Source organism: Moschus berezovskii, chromosome 17 (assembly GCF_049115385.1).
Source record: "Moschus berezovskii isolate FMDL1 chromosome 17, NW_MosBer_1.0, whole genome shotgun sequence".
NCBI lineage: Eukaryota > Metazoa > Chordata > Mammalia > Artiodactyla > Moschidae > Moschus > Moschus berezovskii.
The window spans coordinates 62,852,297-62,870,448 of record NC_142476.1 but is presented as its reverse complement, the minus strand read 5'-3'; the positions used below and the strand labels follow the sequence as shown (position 1 = coordinate 62,870,448).

Here is an 18,152-nt window from a genome sequence, read left to right as displayed (position 1 = left end):
GGACTAAGTAATCATATGCTTCCTTTCAACTCTGAATCTATTTAAAACTGTCCTTGGCAGGTCAGGAAGAACATTTGTCTCATCGATAACAAGTTCAGGTGTCAGGCCACCTGTGAGGCAGGTGAGGGGACAGGGATCATAATCTTCCACATGAAAAATATATTTTTTTTAAATTGAAGTATAGTTGATTTACAATGTTGTATTAATCTCTGCTGTGTGGTAAAGTGATTCACTTACATATGTGTGTGTATGTGTACATTCTTTTCTCATATTCTTTTCTATTATGGTTTATCCCAGGAGACTGGATATAGTTCCCTGTGCTATACAGTAGGCTCTTGTGTTTATCCACTCTAAATGGATAAATGGATAGCTTTTATCTGCTTACCTCAAACTCCCAGTTCAGCCTGCTCCCTCCCTACTCCCCCTTGGTAATCACAAGTCTGTTCTCTATGTTTGTGAGTCTGTTTCTGTTTTGTAGATATGTTCATTTCTGCCATATTTTAGATTCTACATTTAAGTGATATCATATGGTATTTGTCTTTCTCTTCCTGACTTACTTCACTTAATATGATAATCTCTAGTTGCATCCATGTTGCTGCAAATGGCATTATTTTGTTCTTTTTTATGTTGAGCAGTATCCCATTGTATATGTATACTACCTCTTCTTTTCCATCCATTTGCTGATGGACATTTAGGTTGTTTCTATGTTCTGACTGTTGTGAATAGTGGTGTCATGAACATAGGGTGCATATATTTTTTGAATTATAGTTTTGTCCGGGTATATGCCCAGAAGTTGGATTGCTGGCTTATATGGTAATTCTATTTTTAGTTTTCTGAGGAACCTCTAGAGTACTTTCCACAGTGGCTTACAGCTTGCATTCCCACCAGGTGGAAAATATCTTGCTGCTGCTGCTGCTGCTAAGTCACTTCAGTCATGTTCAACTCTGTGCGAGCCCAGAAACGACAGCCCACCAGACTCCTCTGTCCCTGGGATTCTCCAGGCAAGAACACTGGAGTGGGTTGCCATTTCCTTCTCCAATGCATGAGAGTGAAAAGTGAAAGTGAATTCGCTCAGTCGTGTCTGGCTCTTCGCGACCTCATGAACTGCAGCCCACCAGGCTCCTCTGTCCATGGGATTTTCCAGGCAAGAGTACTGGAGTGGGTTGCCATTTCCTTCTCCAGGAAAATGTCTTAGTGGTTGTTTATTTAGGGACTCAGTCTTTATGGACTGGGAACGTTCTTTGTGTTTACTGATTGACAGTGGTCCTGGGGATGAGAGGGTGGAACTTCCTGTCCTGGCCAGCCCTGCAGAAGACAAACAGGAAGTCCTGACCCGGTCCTGGGCAGGAGGGTCTAAACAAACTTCCAAGAAGCTCCTCAGCTGAAGTTGGGGAGGGGACAGGACTGTGCATGGCCTCTACCCACTCACCTCCCTTCACTCAACCAGAGTTGCTCCATTTTTGTGTACTTGCAGACTGAGTTTTCTTGTATGATTTTGTGTATGTGTGTGAAGAAAGGATTCTAAGGCTAAGAAAATAAAAGCTTTAAAATCACTCAGAGAGATCTCATCCATAAGAAATATGAAGTCAGGTCAAGGGCAATGTCGCCTGTGGGGACACAGGATGGGGAGGTGCCATGTATAGGGTCTGGCGTGGGAAGCAGGTGTCACAGGTCTTTGCCATGGAGGGAGGGAGGGAGGCAGCTGAGGCAGCTCCAGAACCACGGCTGAGGGTACAGTCTTGGTGACTCACCCAGGGGTTAGTACCAGGGGGACTTACCCAGGGGTGGCCTTGTGTCTACCTAAAGGTGGTGTGAGGTCTCAGGTGACAGAGCCCCAGGCCAGCAACACTAGGAAGACCACTCCCTGGGAGCACGGACACAGAGGGAGGCCACTGGCCTGGGAGCAGGCCTGCCTTGGAGAATCTGTAGCTCCCCCTGAGCCCCTAGCACCTCCCTCCCTGGGTGAGCCTGGCAGTGCGGGCACTTTACCTCAGAGCATTTGACTTTCCCTCAGGGCAAGAGGTATTGGCGGTGTGACTCCGGGGGACAATCTCCTCATAGCAGATTCAGGCAAGGGTCCTTAGTGGGGCAGGCCCCACAGACACGGTCCCTTTCCATCTCAAGTTAAAAATAGAGTGGGGCCAGGAAGGTGATCAGGGTTGAATATTTTGGCCCAAGCAGGCACTTCTTGGAGTGTTATATTTGGAGGCTGTCTTCAGCTCAAAGACATTTCCCTCCGTGATATTAATTTTCTGTCAACCATCACAGATCACACAAGTTTAGCAAGATGAACAACACACACTATTCTATCACAATGTTCATGGCTCAGGAGTCTGCATGTGGCCTAACTGGGTCCTTTGCTCAGGGGCCCATTGGGCTGCAACCCAGGTGTTGGCTGGCCTCATTCTCCTGTAGAGGATCAACTGGGGAAGAACCCACTTCCAAGTTCACTTGAACTGTTGGCAAGGGTTATTTCCTTGCGTGAGATGATCAAGGCTTCCTGCTTTTTGCTGACTTTGCAGCCTGCAGGCCCTAGAAGGTCAGCTCCTGCCACGGCGGCCTTGTCAACATGGTCACTGACCACCCCCCAGGCTGCAGGGAGAACTTCTCACCTCGGGCAGGGCCCGTCCCCCTTAAAGGGTTTCTGCCTGATTAAGTCAGGTTCACCCAGGACAGTCTTCCTTTTATTCAGCATCAACTGATTTGAGACCTTAGTTCCCTCTACAAAATCCCTTCACCTTTGCTTATACCTTGAGCTAGAATAAGTCACAGTTCTCATCCAGGCCCAGAGAGTGTCAACAGCAGGGGGCGGGAATCATGGCGGCCACCCTGGAGTGTGTCCCCTACACCCTCTTTTGGAAACCCCATGCTCCATGACTTAGCTTGCTGAGACCCATAATCTCTCCACCCTCAACCCTGCTGCTGCTACTAAGTCGCTTCAGTCATGTCCGACTCTGTGCGACCCCATAGACAGCAGCCCACCAGGCTCCCCCATCCCTGGGATTCTCCAGGCAAGAACACTGGAATGGGTTGCCATTTCCTTCTCCACCCCCAACCCTACGCCCCTCCCCAAACATGCCCAACTCCAGACCTGCTCTTCTCAGCTGGTAATCAAAGACTCAGCCCTCATTTTAGTCCAGCACAACTTTTCTCCCTGCTGCCCGACCAGGCATCAATGATCAGATCAAAGATGAGAGTCCCCCAAAGATGACTCAAGGCCTTTTATTTGTCCAGGGATCTGGACAAAGATCCCTAAGAAGTGGCTTGTGATGGACATTTTAGGGACCCATGACTGATGAGTGAGAAAGATGGTTTATTGAGATGCCAGGAAGGTCACTCTTAATTACTCTGCTTAGATCACCACCTACTTACTACTTTATAGGGTCATCTCTTATAGGGTTCTAGGGTCACGTCTCCCTCCTTCCACCTCTCGAGGGGACAATGGGCATGATAAATCCCCTGGACTTGTGAGCATTTATTTTGGAACTAGGATGACTAGCACTAACTGGTATCTGTCCCTCCTAGAAAGTGTCAGTAATGATAATAGTAATAAATATAATTTATCGAGCACTTGCTATGTGCAGGCCTTGTGCTAAGCCTTCTCTCTGCAGCCCTCGGGGCAACCTTATGAGGTGAATACTATTATTGGCTCCGTGGAAACAGAGTCTCTGAGAGTCTGTCTCTTGCTGTGAGTTGCACAGTTGGTAGGTGACAGAGGTAGGGTTGTCCTTCCCTGGAATGTCCAACTCCAGAGCCCATGCGACAGTGCCTCTCAGGGACCCTAGCATGTCCCTTCCTGGTATCTGGTGTGTGTGTGTGCACACCTCAAAGGTGTGTGTGTGAGCCTCCCCTGGGGCTCTCCAAGGCTCCCCCGGGACCCTGGGAGAGTGGGGGTGGGGAATAGGGTCCAGGCCTGAGGACCTCCTGGGGGTGCTCTTTGTAGCTTAATAGCCCCTACAGCCCTCTGAAGCCTCAGAGGCAGTGCCATAGGTGCTGGGTGGTTTAGGGAGAAACAAAGCAACCTATGCCCAGGAACTAAGTGCAGAGGAAGACCAGCCTGTGGTGCCTGCCAGAACAACAGAACTTCTTGTCCCCAGGTGTCATTACAGGAAGCGTGAGAGCAGGCAACTGTGCAAAGCAGCCGGGGAGGGGCCCCTCGAAAGGGAAAAGAGGGGATTAGGGAGTGGGAGCCAGCTGGGCTGCTGGTGAGGGGCTGCTGGGCTTGTCCTCCCAGGTTTAGGGCTGAGGGAATTCAGCTGATGGGCATGGAAGCAGCTCAGTAGAAGACCCAGGGTCTCTGCCTGGCATCACGTGTGCGAGGTTTGAGGGTGTTCAGGACTGACAGTGCCTGCCCGCTAGGTTGCCTGGACTTTGGGGTTGTGTTCCTCTGTTTTGTTTCCTCGTCTGTTACTCTCTTCGTTGTGAGTGTAAGCGCACACGATTCACCCTTTGCCCTGGCTCAGCTCACCTTTTAGGTGAAAGGCAAGATCTCTCCACCTCTGTCTCACCTTTCCTCTCCCAAACCCTCCTCTCTTTCCTTCTCTCTCTTCTTCCCTTTTTCTCTTTTGATTGCTCCCGGTTTCTCATCCTTTAGCGAGTCATCAGTCCTAGGACTCCCACTGCTTCCGAAAAGACATCAGTGAATTGGGGGACGCCTGGGACAGCTGAATAATAAAAACTGCATGTGGATATATGAGTTGATCAGCGCCTGAATGAGTAGGCGATTCAATTCACATTGATTGAACACCCAGGATGCGCCAGCCTCTGTGTATGGGTGTGGGAGGGTATTGCAAGGAAGAGGAGTTGCGGGTGGGGTGGGGGAGGTGAAGGCTACAGAAGTCTAAGCTTGATGGTGAGGAACCTCACAGGAGGTGGGGAGAAAGGTCAGCATCCCTGCCTGGACCAAGTGCTCTGGCGCCAACCCCACACGGGCCCCTGGAAAGAAAGGAGAGGCAGATGGATCTTCAGTTTCCAAGGCATCTCCACCACCTGTCACCCTAGCACCCCTCCCCCATCTTTGGTTTCCACTGTCACGCTCACTGCTGCCTACCATCTCCTTCTGATTCTGTCAAAAATAGCCAAAATCCAGGGTAGAGTTTCCAGACTAGTTAGGGGACTGACACTTCTCAAAAAGACCCCCTCTCTCCCACTTTACCCAAGTGGAGGGAGAGAAACCCCAGGAAACTAAAGGAGGGAGAAATTACCCAGACCCACAGGAGGACAGAGGATGCGTAGTAAGATGGGAGCTCTGGAAGATTCTTACCCATCTTGGAGACGCCCTTTTTCTGTGACCTTCAGGATCTTGACCTCCAGCTCAAGGTCGGAGGTCTGATCTGGCCCTCACACCCTCAGCCTTGGGGACAGGGGGGAGGGGCATAGCAACAAGGCAGGTCATCTGTGGTTGGGGCCTGGCTGGACAGACCATAGGAGAGGAGATGCAAGGTGTTTTGAGGTAACCCCATTTTTCCTGTCAGTCAATTTGATTCATTGCTCAGATCTTCAGATGTAATTACAGAGAAATGCAAACCTAATCCCCACCAGGTTTCCTCAGGAGAGCTGATATATACATTGATTACAACTTAACAGATTTATTAGGAGCTGAGTGAAGCCAGCCTGTTACAGTGGGAGACAGAAAAGAATAACAGCCTAAAATCCAGGGGAGGGAAGATGGGTTAGGCTGGAAAGAGACAGACAGGCAGTGAAGAGAATCTGAGGAGAAGAAACCTGGGCTGGTGGGGGAGAGGAAGAAGCAGGTGAAATTTAGTGACTATGGGGAGAAAGCTTTGAGGACCAATCTAGTCCAGCACATTATTCAACTTTTCTGAGTCACAGTGTCTTCATCTGTCATATAGGTACAATTAATACCTCCCTCCGGAGAAGGCAATGGCAAGCCACTCCAGTACTCTTGCCTGGAAAATCCCATGGACGTAGAAGCCTGGTAGGCTGCAGTCCATGGGGTCGCTACGAGTCAGACATGACTGAGCGACTTCACTTTCACTTTTCACTTTCACACATTGGAGAAGGAAATGGCAACCCACTCCAGTGTTCTTGCCTGGAGAATCCCAGGGACGGGGGAGCCTGGTGGGCTGCCGTCTATGGGGTCACACAGAGTCGGACACGACTGAAGTGACTTAGCAGCAGCAGCAGCAGCAATACCTCCCTCACAAGATGGCTGTGATGGTAAAATGAGATTGTGTATGTGAAATTGGGGAGTATGGGGCCAGATGCATAGAAGGGGGTGCCACAGGGAGTGGGGTAGAAGGAAGAGGGAGGAATCAGGAAAGTAGAAGGATGGAGAACAGAGAGAAGGTTACAAGAAAGAGAAAACTGGAAGAAATGGATTCCAGGGTTACTAACATAACTGCCATGGAAGAGATGGTTGCATGCCCCCAACATCCATGCACGCCTTCTCCCATAAGAATAAACTTCTAATTTTTGACCAGAATAAAATTTCCCAGCTTCCCTTGTTGTTAGGTGAGGCCATGAGAAAAAATGGGGCCAATGGATTAAGTGGAAGTGATCAATGCTGGCCTAGGTGATGCCTTTGAAAGCAGCAGGGATGCTCATCCCCATTCCTCTTCCCCCAGCTGGGGCACCATCCCCAACCCTGTGGACCAGGAAACACGGCAGAGCATCAAGATGGAAGGATCCTGGGTCCCTGACTCTGTGGACACCACATGAGCATAACCAGTCTTGATGACTCTGGGGAACTGAGCTACTTTACTGACACAGAATTTTATAAAAGAGGGAAGTAAACGAATATCTTGGTTAAGCCACTGGGTGTTGCATCTTTTAAACATTCAGCTCAATCCTATTCTAACTCAGTGCTGTCCAAACTTTCTGGGATGAGGAAAACGTTCTCCAACCACATCACCCAGGTGGCCGTTGAGCACCTGAAATGAGGCTAGTGCAGCTGAGAAATGGAAGTTTCATCTTTGCTGAATTTTAACTAGCTTTAAGTAGCCAAATAATAGCAAGGAGAGATAAGAAAGCCTTCCTCAGTGATCAATGCAAAGAAATAGAGGAAAACAACAGAACAGGAAAAACAAGAGATCTCTTCAAGAAAATTAGAGATACCAAGGGAACATTTCATGCAAAGATGGGCTCGATAAAGGACAGAAATGGTATGGACCTAACAGAAGCAGAAGATATTAAGAAGAGGTGGCAAGAATACACAGAAGAACTATACAAAAAAGATCTTCACGACCAAGATAATCACGATGGCGTGATCACTGACCTAGAGCCAGACATCTTGGAATGTGAAGTCCAGTGGGCCTTAGAAAGCATCACTATGAACAAAGCTAGTGGAGGTGATGGAATTCCAGTTGAGTTATTTAAAATCCTGAAAGATAATGCTGTGAAAGTGCTGCACTCAATATGCCAGAAAATTTGGAAAACTCAGCAGTGGCCACAGGACTGGAAAAGGTCAGTCTTCATTCCAATCCCAAAGAAAGGCAATGCCAAAGAATGCTCAAACTACCACACAATTGCACTCATCTCACACGTTAGTAAAGTCATGCTCAAAATTCTCCAAGCCAGGCTTCAGCAATGTGTGAACTGTGAACTTCCAGATGTTCAAGCAGGTTTTAGAAAAGGCAGAGGCACCAGAGATCAAATTGCCAACATCCACTGGATCATGGAGAAAGCAAGAGAGTTCCAGAAAAACATCTATTTCTGCTTCATTGACTATGCCAAAGCCTTTGACTGTGTGGATCACAATAAACTGTGGAAAATTCTGAAAGAAATGGGAATCCCAGACCACCTGACCTGCCTCTTGAGAAACCTGTATGCAGGTCAGGAAGCAACAGTTAGAACTGGACATGGAACAACAGACTGGTTTCAAATAGGAAAAGGAGTACATCAAGGTTGTATATTGTCACCCTGCTTATTTAACTTATATGCAGAGTACATCATGAGGAACGCTGGGCTGGAAGAAGCACAAGCTGGAATCAAGATTGCCGGGAGAAATATCAATAACCTTAGATATGCAGATGACACCACACTTATGGCAGAAAGTAAAGAGGAACTAAAAAGCCTCTTGATGAAAAAGGAGAGTGAAAAAGTTGGCTTGAAGCTCAACGTTCAGAAAACAAAGATCATGGCACCTGGTCCCATCACTTCATGGGAAATACATGGGGAAACAGTGTCAGACTTTAATTTTTTGGGCTCTAAAATCACTGTGGATGCTGATTGCAGCCATGAAATTAAAAGACGCTTACTCCTTGGAAGGAAAGTTATGACCAACCTAGATAGCATATTAAAAAGCAGAGACATTACTTTGCCAACCAAGGTCCATCTAGCTAAGGCTATGGTTTTTCCAGTGTTCATGTATGGATGTGAGAGTTGGACTGTGAAGAAAGCTGATCACCAAAGAATTGATGCTTTTGAACTGTGGTGCTGGAGAAGACTCTTGAGAGTCCCTTGGACTGCAAGGAGATCAAACCAGTCCATTCTAGAGGAGATCAATCCTGGGTGTTCATTGGAAGGACTGATGCTAAAGCTGAAACTCCAATACTTTGGCCACCTCATGCGACGAGTTGACTCACTGGAAAAGAGTCTGATGCTGGGAGGGATTGGGGGCGGGAGAAGAAGGGGACGACAGAGAGTGAGATGGCTGGATGGCATCACCGACTCGATGGACATGAGTTTGAGTGAACTCCGGGAGTTGGTGATGGACAGGGAGGCCTGGCGTGCTGTGGTTCATGGGGTCGCAGAGTCGGACACGACTGAGCTACTGAACTGAAGTAGCCACAGGTAGCTGCTGCTCCTATTTAAGCAGGATGTTAGTTGTTTCGTGTCTGAGGTGGGCTCCAGGTTGCTCAGTCATCTCTGGAGAAACCCTTTTACCTTTACAACTACTTCCCCATGTACAGAAGAGGTCCCTGGGGTAGGGTTATCTCTTACTCTTGTGGTTCAGAATTTGGCCCATTGTTCAGCGTGCAGAAGTCTGGGAGTGCTTGGTTATTAAGAGGATGTAGATCTGCCTACTTTTAGATCAGGAAGGCCTTTGCTAGCTCTTCTGGTCTCATCTTAACAGCATTCTGCATTTTTCTTAGTAACCTGGCCTGCAGTACAGCCTGACCAACTTTAGAAAACTGTTAAAGTGTTTGCACAAGAAATAGGACTTGCCAAGGTAAAACTCTGGCTACAAGTGTCTGCTGAGGACTCTTAAAGAGATACAGCAGTCTCCTTAGGACCTCCTTGATGGCCCAGTAGTTGAAACTCCACGCTTCCAATATAGAGAGTGTGGGTTTTATCCTTGGTGGGGGAACTAAGATACCACATTCTGTGTGGTGTGGCCATTTTTTTTTTTAAAGAGAGATAGCAATCTGTCCCCTCCCCCAGTCTTGCTTGAGTTAATCTTAACATGTTTTTTTTTTTCAGATCATTGAGACTCTAAATTCAATTATGGTAATAATTCTTTCCTTGATCCTTAAAGACTATGTAGGGCAAGGAGCAAGATTGTTTAACAGTAATTCTGAGTTCCAGGTCCTTCTTTCCCCACTTGGAGATGCTGTACCCAAGCTCACATTCCCACCTGGGGGATAAGTAGCTTCTGCCATGCTTTACCCTTCCCTATGAGAGGGTGACTTCCTAAGAGCACTAGGTTTCCAAATTTTGTAAACGGTCTCCAAATCTAGACAACCTGGTCTGGTTATCCCTCCATGGTCAGAGTTGCTACTGTTACCCTATTAAATATAAAGAATACCCATGATGGGGTGGACCCTTCCACTAGAACAAGAACCCTCACCGGATTCCAGCAGAGAACACTGCTTCCAGCATGGGAAGATGGGAGAGTGGGGAAGCCCATGCCTCCACTTCTCTGTTTGACCTCGGCATTACAAACATTCCTTTTCTCTCATTACGTTCCTTTGCAAACATTATACCATTATGGCTTCAGGGGAGGAGTAGGGAGGGCAAATGTCACGTTAGGAAGGAGGATGAGAAGTTCCATCCACAGAGGAAGGAGGGAAGTGATCCACCTGATCCCAAGACTTGAAATAATACTGCTATTCCATGCCTGGTCTTTTAGAGTAAGAAAGGTGGGCGTGGAAATTCTTATTCAATAAACGGGTAAATGGAGGCACAGAGAGATGACCTGCTCTGATTGAGAGCACACAGTTGGGTAGAAGTGCAGTTATGAGTAGAAGCCAGGCTGGGCTCTGTCTTTCAGACCACACTTCACAGGAGTGTATTGTGCCTGGGAAAAGCAACAACAAGAAGTGTCAGTGGAAGTCAGCATGTGGATGGAAGTTCAAACACATGACTCATGTAGATCAAGATCAGTGATTTAGAAGGCTCATCACCAAGAATTCACTAACCATCTTTGTGGTAGACTGTGGTCACTACAGCTATGATTGTCCAATAGGCATCTCCAGACACCTGTTCTGGTTACAGTAGCACCTCTTTTAGGGGGAGGTGCTTCTACCCACTCTTTAAGGCTTGCTTGGGGCTATCAATCACAGAATCCTACTTCTCACAAGCCTGGTCAAATTTAACACAGTTTCCTGGCAACAGTGATTAATCCAAGAGGTGGGCCAATCAGAACCCCTTCTCTGTGGGAAGGAAAGAAGTCTCTTTCTGCTTGGCCTGACCGGGAAGATGTGAATCTAAAGTGTTCAGAGGCCATCTTCCTCACCACATGGGAAGCACCAGCCTACAGAATGAAGTCACCACACACAGAGGGAAGCAGAGCTGAGAGATGGAGGGGGTGGGAAATTGATTAGATGACTCACTGTTATGGTTTGAGCCCTTCTCTGGACTTCCCAGACTTGCAATCCCATTGTATCAGTTGGGGTTCAACCAGAGAAGTAGAACCAGCAGAATCACAGATGACTGATAGATTAAGGATGTAAATATGGATTTATTACAAGGAATTGGCTTGCACAGCTATAGGGACTGGCTAAGCAAATCTGGTAGATGCAGGTTCAACCCCTGGGTCAGGAAGATCCCCTCGAGGAAGAAATGGCAACTCACTCCAGTATTCTTGCCTGGGAAATCCCATGGGCAGAGGAGACTGGCAGGCTACAGTCCATACAGTTGCAAAGAGTGGGACATGACTGAGTACACACAAGCAAATCTAAAGTCCAGGCAGACAGGGAGAGAAGATCACAAGCAAGAGCTGAACCTTGATGTTCTCAGGTTTCAGTCACAGAGGAAGATCTAGAAGGAGGGAGAGCAACTGCTGAGCTAACAGACACGGTGTTTCTCCCTCAGATAAGGCCTAAACCTAACAGTCACTGTGAGTTTCTTCCTCAGATAAGGCCTTAAAGCACTTGTAATTGATGAAGTCAGGCCCACCCAGGACACTCTCTCATAGATTAACTTAAGGTTGACTGATTAGGGACTTTAATCACATATGCAGAATTCCTTTATCACAACACCTAGATTAACATTTGATGAAATACCTCAGAGAAAGCGCGTGTATGGTATAAAGTGGCCACTGACGGCTTTTGTCCTTCAGTTCTTGAGAGAGATCATCACCTTTAGTCCACTCAGTTCAGTTCAGTTCAGTCGCTCAGTCGTGTCCGACTCTCCATGACCCCATGAATCACAGCACGCCAGGCCTCCTTGTCCATCACCAACTCCTGGAGTTCACTCAAACTCATGTCCATCGAGTCGGTGATGCCATCCAGCCATCTCATTCTCTGTCGTCCCCTTCTCCTCCTGCCCCCAATCCCTCCCAGCATCAGAGTCTTTTCCAGTGAGTCAACTTGTCGCATGAGGTGGCCAAAGTATTGGAGTTTCAGCTTTAGTATCAGTCCTTCCAATGAACACCCAGGACTGATCTCCATTAGGATGGACTGGTTGGATCTCCTTGTAGTCCAAAGGACTCTCAAGAGTCTTCTCCAACACCACAGTTTAAAAGCATCGATCAGGTTTCTTCACAGTCCACTCTAAATGGAAACAGAAACGGAATTCTGGAAGCTGAAATTCAGCTTTACCAAATTCATATATCAAAAAGCCATCATACCCATAAACTCCTTGTCTTCCCTGTAAGCTAAATTTGAGTTAGGATTTTCTATTTTTGCTGTTTAGTGGCTAAGGCGTGTCTGACTGTGACCCCATGGGCTGTAGCCTGCCAGGCTCCTGTGTTGATGGGATTTCCCTGGCAAGAATACTGGAATGAGTTGACCTTTCCTTTTCTAGGGGATCTTCCCAACCCTGGGATTGAACCCTTGTCAGCTTGGCAGGCAGATTCTTTACTGTTGAGCCACCAGGGTACTCCTGGGAATGAAAGGCTCCTGACTCAGTGGCCATTTATTGAGTAGCTTGCACATATTTTCTTCCTTAATCCTGAGACATACACCAATGAGATAAGTATTACTTACAATTGTGGAGACTGAGGCTCAGAGAGGTTAAGAAATCATTCAGACACTGAGCTCCAAATAAGGTCTGTCTTTCTACTGCCAAAGCTACAATGTAATCTTTGCCAAAAGTAGCCATCCTGGTTGATATATGAATTCCTTGTACAGTTTGGAAGCTGACTTAAGCAAAAAAAAAAAAACTTTTTGGCTAAAAAGAGGTCCAAAGCTGGAGTACTTTATTCAGCTGATGACAGAACAAGGCCAAACAACAGATTTTATCTTTATGACCCAATGCCTGGCCCAGATATATTTGGCTGATGCAATCAACTGATTTGATTTTTTTCTGTTGTTATATTTGTGTCTGATTTTTGGGGGAGATAATGTTCTAAGGGTTTAACCTTTTTGGAGACCTCTTCCTACGTGAAATAACTTAGATCTTAAACTCTGCTTCAAATACAAGTTGTGGTCACAATGTCAAACAGAAAAATCCCTTGCAAGAGGGATTAAGAAAAAAGAGAAATGCACAAATATCAGGACTGAAAGAGGAGACATCATCACAGATTTCACAGGCATTAAAAAGACAATAAAAGAATATCATGAATGATTTTATCCTGGCAGACTCAACAGTTTAAATGAAATGGACAAATTCCTTGAAAAGAGACACAGTGGGTGAGATGTTAGAGCTGGGATTCCAGGGAGCTGAACCTCCTAACTGCCAAAGCCCACAGGTAATTTTGAGCCTTCCTTGGTCCTTCCATGGCATTTGACACCGCTGACCACTCCTCCTTAAAAATCTTCCTTTTTGGCTTCCATGAAACGTTCCTAGTGTTTCTTCTTTAAAAACCTTCTCCTTCCTCCTTCCTTTCTGCTTAATTTCAGTAACTTCTGATGGCTCTCCTAGGCCCTCCACTCTTCTTATTCCACGTCTGTTTTACTCCAAGAGTCTGGGCTCATTGAAATTATTCCCTTGTTATGTGTCTTCACAATCCAGGGCCAGTATCTCGCTTTTTCTTGATCCTGAATCCTCAGGGCACACCATCAGGTGGCTGCAGTAGCTGACCACTTGATGGAGATCAGCATTTGTTGTTGACTGAAATGGCAGGCAACATTTTTTTTTGGCCCACAACCCCCTAGAATCCATCCTCCACAAGGTTGACTGAGCGGTCCTTCCACCAAACCGTGTCTCATTTGTTGCTGCTGTTGTTTGGTCTCTAATTCATGTCTGACTCTTTGGTCTGCAGCACGCCAAGCTTTCCTATCCTTCACTATCTCCTGGAGTTTGTTCAAACGCATCTCCATTGAGTCAGTGAGGCTATTTAACCATCTTACCCTCTGCTGCTCCCTTCTCCTCTACCCTCAATCTTTCCCAGCATCAGAGTTTTTTCCAATGAGTCAGCTCTTAGCATCAGGTGGCCAAAGTACTGGAGCTTCAGCTTTAGCAACAGTCCTTCTAATGAATATTCAGGGTTGATTTCCTTTAGGATTGACTGGTTTGATCTCCTTGCTGTCCAAGGGACTCTCAAGAGTCTTCTCCAGCACCACAGTTCTAAAGCATCTATTCTTTGGCACTCAGCATTCTTTATCGTTCAACTCTCACATCCATACATGACTACTGGAAAAACCATAGCTTTGACTATACAGATCTTTGTCAGCATATCTCATTAGGGTGGCTTTAAAATCAGGGCTCAAATTCTTGACGTTATTCCACTGAGAGGTGGGGTATCCTCCATTTGAATCTAAGCAGGTTTGTGACAGCTTCGACTAATACAGCCCACAGAACTGATGCTGTGTGATTTCTGATGTTAGGGCAGAAGGTCCATGCCGCTTCCTCTGGTCCTGCCATGGCCTCTCTGGGGAAGTTTCCTCTCAGAAACCAGGCTCCACATTGTGAAAAGTCCAAGTCATGTAGAAAGGCCCTGTGTAGGGGCCCTACAGAACAGTCCCAGCAGAGCCAGCTGTCAAGATATCAGAGTTGAGGATCCTTTTGGAAGTGGATCCTCTAGCCATGGCTATTCCAGCTGTCACTGTTTGAGTCCTCTCAGCTCCAGACATATTTTAAAGCAATGAAGAGCTGTCTCAGCTCTGTTCTGCCCAATCTGATCCAAAGAATCTGTCATCATAATAAAACAGCTGTGTCTGGGGGTAGTTTGTTACAAAGTAACTGTAACACTCAGGTCATGCCACATGCCTGCTTAGAATGTTGCACTGATTCCATACATTCCAAATCGTTCCTGGATCATTACTTAGTTCTTGCCCATCCCACCACCACCATCTCCAGCCCCTGCCCACACCAGTCCCAGTCCTGCCATACTTCTATTTCTGGAACGTTCCTACAAGTCTAGGTTTCCATGCCTTTGTACATGCTGTTGCTCTACCCACATATCTTTCTGACATCCAGATATTAAGCACACCATCTAGAAAATTGGGAGATGTAAATCCATTTCCCTCCCTGAAATCCTTTCAGTGGCCCTAAAACCATTCAGGTACTCTGTGAAAAAATGTTCAGAGAATGCTTACTTAACCTCTCTGTGTACCAATGGCCCCACTGGTACAATAGGGTAATAAATAATACAGGATAGAGTGTAGTAAGGCTTAACTGAGTTAAAATGTGTAAAGTGCTTAGTGCCTGGTAGAGGGCTTGGATAAATGTGTTTGTTTGAAATAAAATAAATGTCCTGCAAGCAGTTAACTGTAGTCATTTCACAAGTGTCATCCACGATCACCTTCTTTGGGAGACCCTCTGACGCCTTCCCTCTCTAGCTGGTTTCACAGATGGATCCATGTCTTCTCACCACTTTCTGCTTACCGCAGCTACAGCATTCATCACCATCTATAATTCTGTCCTTGGAGTTGTTAGTATCTGTCAGTTCACCTATTAGACCCTTGAAGTCAGGGGCTGGATTTTACCTCTCTCCAGAATCCAAGTCATATTAGACCTCTGATAAATGCATATTAAACTGAATATTGATTTGAATCACAGTAACTCAAGCCCATAAAAGGTTTGATGAGTTCTTTTGAGTCATACAGGTAGTTAGTGGTCAGACAGACACAAGTATTTCAGTTTTGTTTACTTATGATTGCCAGGCCTAACTAGTTTTGTGCTGACTAGTATCACCACTATCCCCTGCTGACCATCCGCTTTTAAAATTATTTTATTCAGGGATTTCCCTGGTGGTGGTCCAGTGGCTAACACTCCTTCTTCCCAATGCAGGGGCCCGAGTTCCCTCCCTGGTCAGAGAACTAGAGTCCACATTCCGAAACCTAAGATTCGCTCCCCTTCGGCCAGCCCTCCCCGCCCCCCGCCCACCGCCCACCCCCCTCTCGGCCCCCGCCCCACTGCAACTAAGATCTGCCCCAGCCAAATAAATATTTTTTAAAAATAAAATAATTTAATTCAGATACCCCCAATATAATACACGGTTTTTTAGTATCCTTCCCCAGAGTCTCTGGGCTGTTTGGGGATTATTCAATCACCATTTTTTATGGAGAAAGAGGGTTGCTGGGAAGGAAGTGGATTTGCATCCTTCCAATTATTCAGACGATATGATGAATATCAGGATAATTCTGATGCCTTGAATCCCTCCCTAACGTAAGTGACGGTTGCTTTCATCCCTTCAGTTTTTCCAGGTGTGGAGGTGAAGGCGGCGATATTCAGAAACTCTGATTAAATACGGGGCCTCCTGTTAACCGCTTGTACACGGCTGGCCAAATCCTTCTGCTTCTACCAACTGCTGCATCGTCAACACCAGAGGGCGCTGTGTCTTCGTTGGCTTCTTAACCACCAGGCCAGCTCACAAAAAACCCAGGTTTTCCCCAGAACTGCTGGGGACAGTTCCCAACATCCCCCCTTTCGAGCAACAGGCTCATTTCTTTTAGTTTTCGCGACTCTCTCTCTCTGTGTATGTGTGTGTGTGTGTGCAAGGAAGGGTTCCATTTTAACTAGCCTCATGGAGACCTGTTTGAATAGCTGGGTCTCCTGCTTTCAGCTCGATCGATCCTAAAATCGCTTTTTCACTGACCTGAAATCCATTCAAATCAGAATGAATTTAAAGCACAGGAGGCAGCAGGCACGGAGGGTTCGTTGCTTCCATCTCCCTAGCGTTAAAACGCAACCTCCAGATTAGAAGAGTCAGTCTCGAAGCCTTTCCCCTCGGGGCCAGCCAAACGCACGCGCCCAATTCACGGTGTCCTCGGCGGAGGTCCCCGCCCCGTTCACCTGTCTGGGGCATGAGAGGTGTGTCCATGCCTCCCAGTGTCTGGACAGCCAGCTCCCTCCGCAGTCCGCATCTACTTGCTTCCCTCCGCCCAGACTTGTAAGTGGTATTTGGGGGGCGGGGGGATGTGGGGGAGTGGAAGGGAGGGCGGGGAAGGGGCCTCGCGGGGAGGGGCGTCGGAGCGCTGTCACCGGGTGTCACGCCGGCCTCCCCGCCCTCCGCCGGGGGTGTGGGAGCGCAGCCGGGCGCGCGGCAGAGGGCCGGGCGCGTGGGGACGCGGGCGTGCGGGGTTCCGGGCGAGCCGCGCCGCACCCGGAGCGCGCTGGCCGCCTGAGCTCAGCGCGGATCCCAGTGCCCGGGAAGCCGCCCGCCCCCCACGCCCTGAGCATTGGGCGGCAGCCCCAGCCGCGGCAGCCCGGCTCCCGGGGAGGGGAGCGCGCCGGGCCATGGAGCCTTCGCACAAGGACGCCGAGACGGCGGCGGCGGCGGCGGCCGTGGCGGCGGCAGAGCGGGGGGCGTCCTCGTCCAGCGGGGTGGTGGTGCAAGTCCGCGAGAAGAAGGGCCCCCTGCGCGCCGCCATCCCCTACATGCCCTTCCCGGTGGCCGTCATCTGCCTCTTCCTCAACACTTTCGTGCCGGGACTGGGTAAGACGCGACGGCCACGACCCCTTGCGCCCCGGGCCCCGGGAGCTGAGGGCGGCAGCGGAGGGGTCGGGGAGGGACCCTCGGGCCGCGCCCACGGGCAGCGAGTGCCGCGCCGGCGCTCCCAGCGCCCTCTGGCAGGTGGCAGAAGCGCGTGGAGGGGGCGCCCGGAGGGAGGCGCGGGGCTCCCTGACACTCCTTTCACCCTCTCCGACCTGGGAGCCAGGTGATCCGGCCTCGAGGAGCCGGAAACTGGGACGGGAATGTTGGGGTCTGCCGGCAAGCCGCCCGGGCGGCTCTCTCTGCCCGGAGATAATCCTGCCTCTTCTCTCCGCCGTGCGCGCCCTCCCACGAGCTCCATCCTCCGAGGGGCGCGGGGCCCCAGCAAGGCCAGCGTTGGGGCCGCCGGTGGGGATGACCAAGCTCCTGGGCATTGGAGAAGTCGGTCGAGCTGGGGAAAAAGGGAGACGAGTTGGGCCAGAAGACACCCCGCAGCCCCGCCTGCGTTCGCGCGGTGAGGGGCGTGTTGGGGCGGGAGCTTTTTAGCCAGAGTCTCCTCCACCGCCTTCCGGCGTGCCGGCGATTCCACCAGCACCCCCGCAGGACGCCGAGGAGAAGAGGGACGATTTTATTAGTTTAGATGCCTGTGGGTTTGAACCGCACTTGGCCAGAGCTGCTGACCCCATAACTGCCCCCATCGCTTCCGTTCCTGAGAACGTGGAGTGCCCTCGGGTGTAATTCTGTGTCGGACTTTGGCGGCCTGGACGGTCCCTGATGGCACCTGTGTCCCAAATTTTAAAACAGAGGCCCATCACAGAGATAGGAGTGCCTAGTGGGGGCATAAAGGGAGGAAATGCGAAGTTTTCTTGACCCTCCCTCTCCTAACCCCACACCCAAATCTGTCTGCATCCCCTCCCGGCTCACTGCCAGCTTGCCAACTTGGCACCGACTGTTCTTCCGAGTTAAGAGCACCCCACCCCCCAATTCC

The 18,152-nt window shown here is 48.8% G+C and overlaps 1 protein-coding gene across 1 annotated transcript in view; it reads left to right on the top strand.

Annotated features, from left to right (window-relative positions):
* The first annotated feature begins 16,765 nt into the window (after positions 1–16,765).
* The window catches only part of STUM (stum, mechanosensory transduction mediator homolog), a 59,497-nt gene continuing 58,110 nt past the window's right edge, over positions 16,766–18,152 (top strand). The window contains exon 1 of the mRNA XM_055419781.2: positions 16,766–17,167. Coding sequence (XP_055275756.1) covers positions 16,969–17,167 — 199 coding nt within the window. The 5' untranslated portion in view covers positions 16,766–16,968. The remainder of the gene's footprint in view (positions 17,168–18,152) is intronic.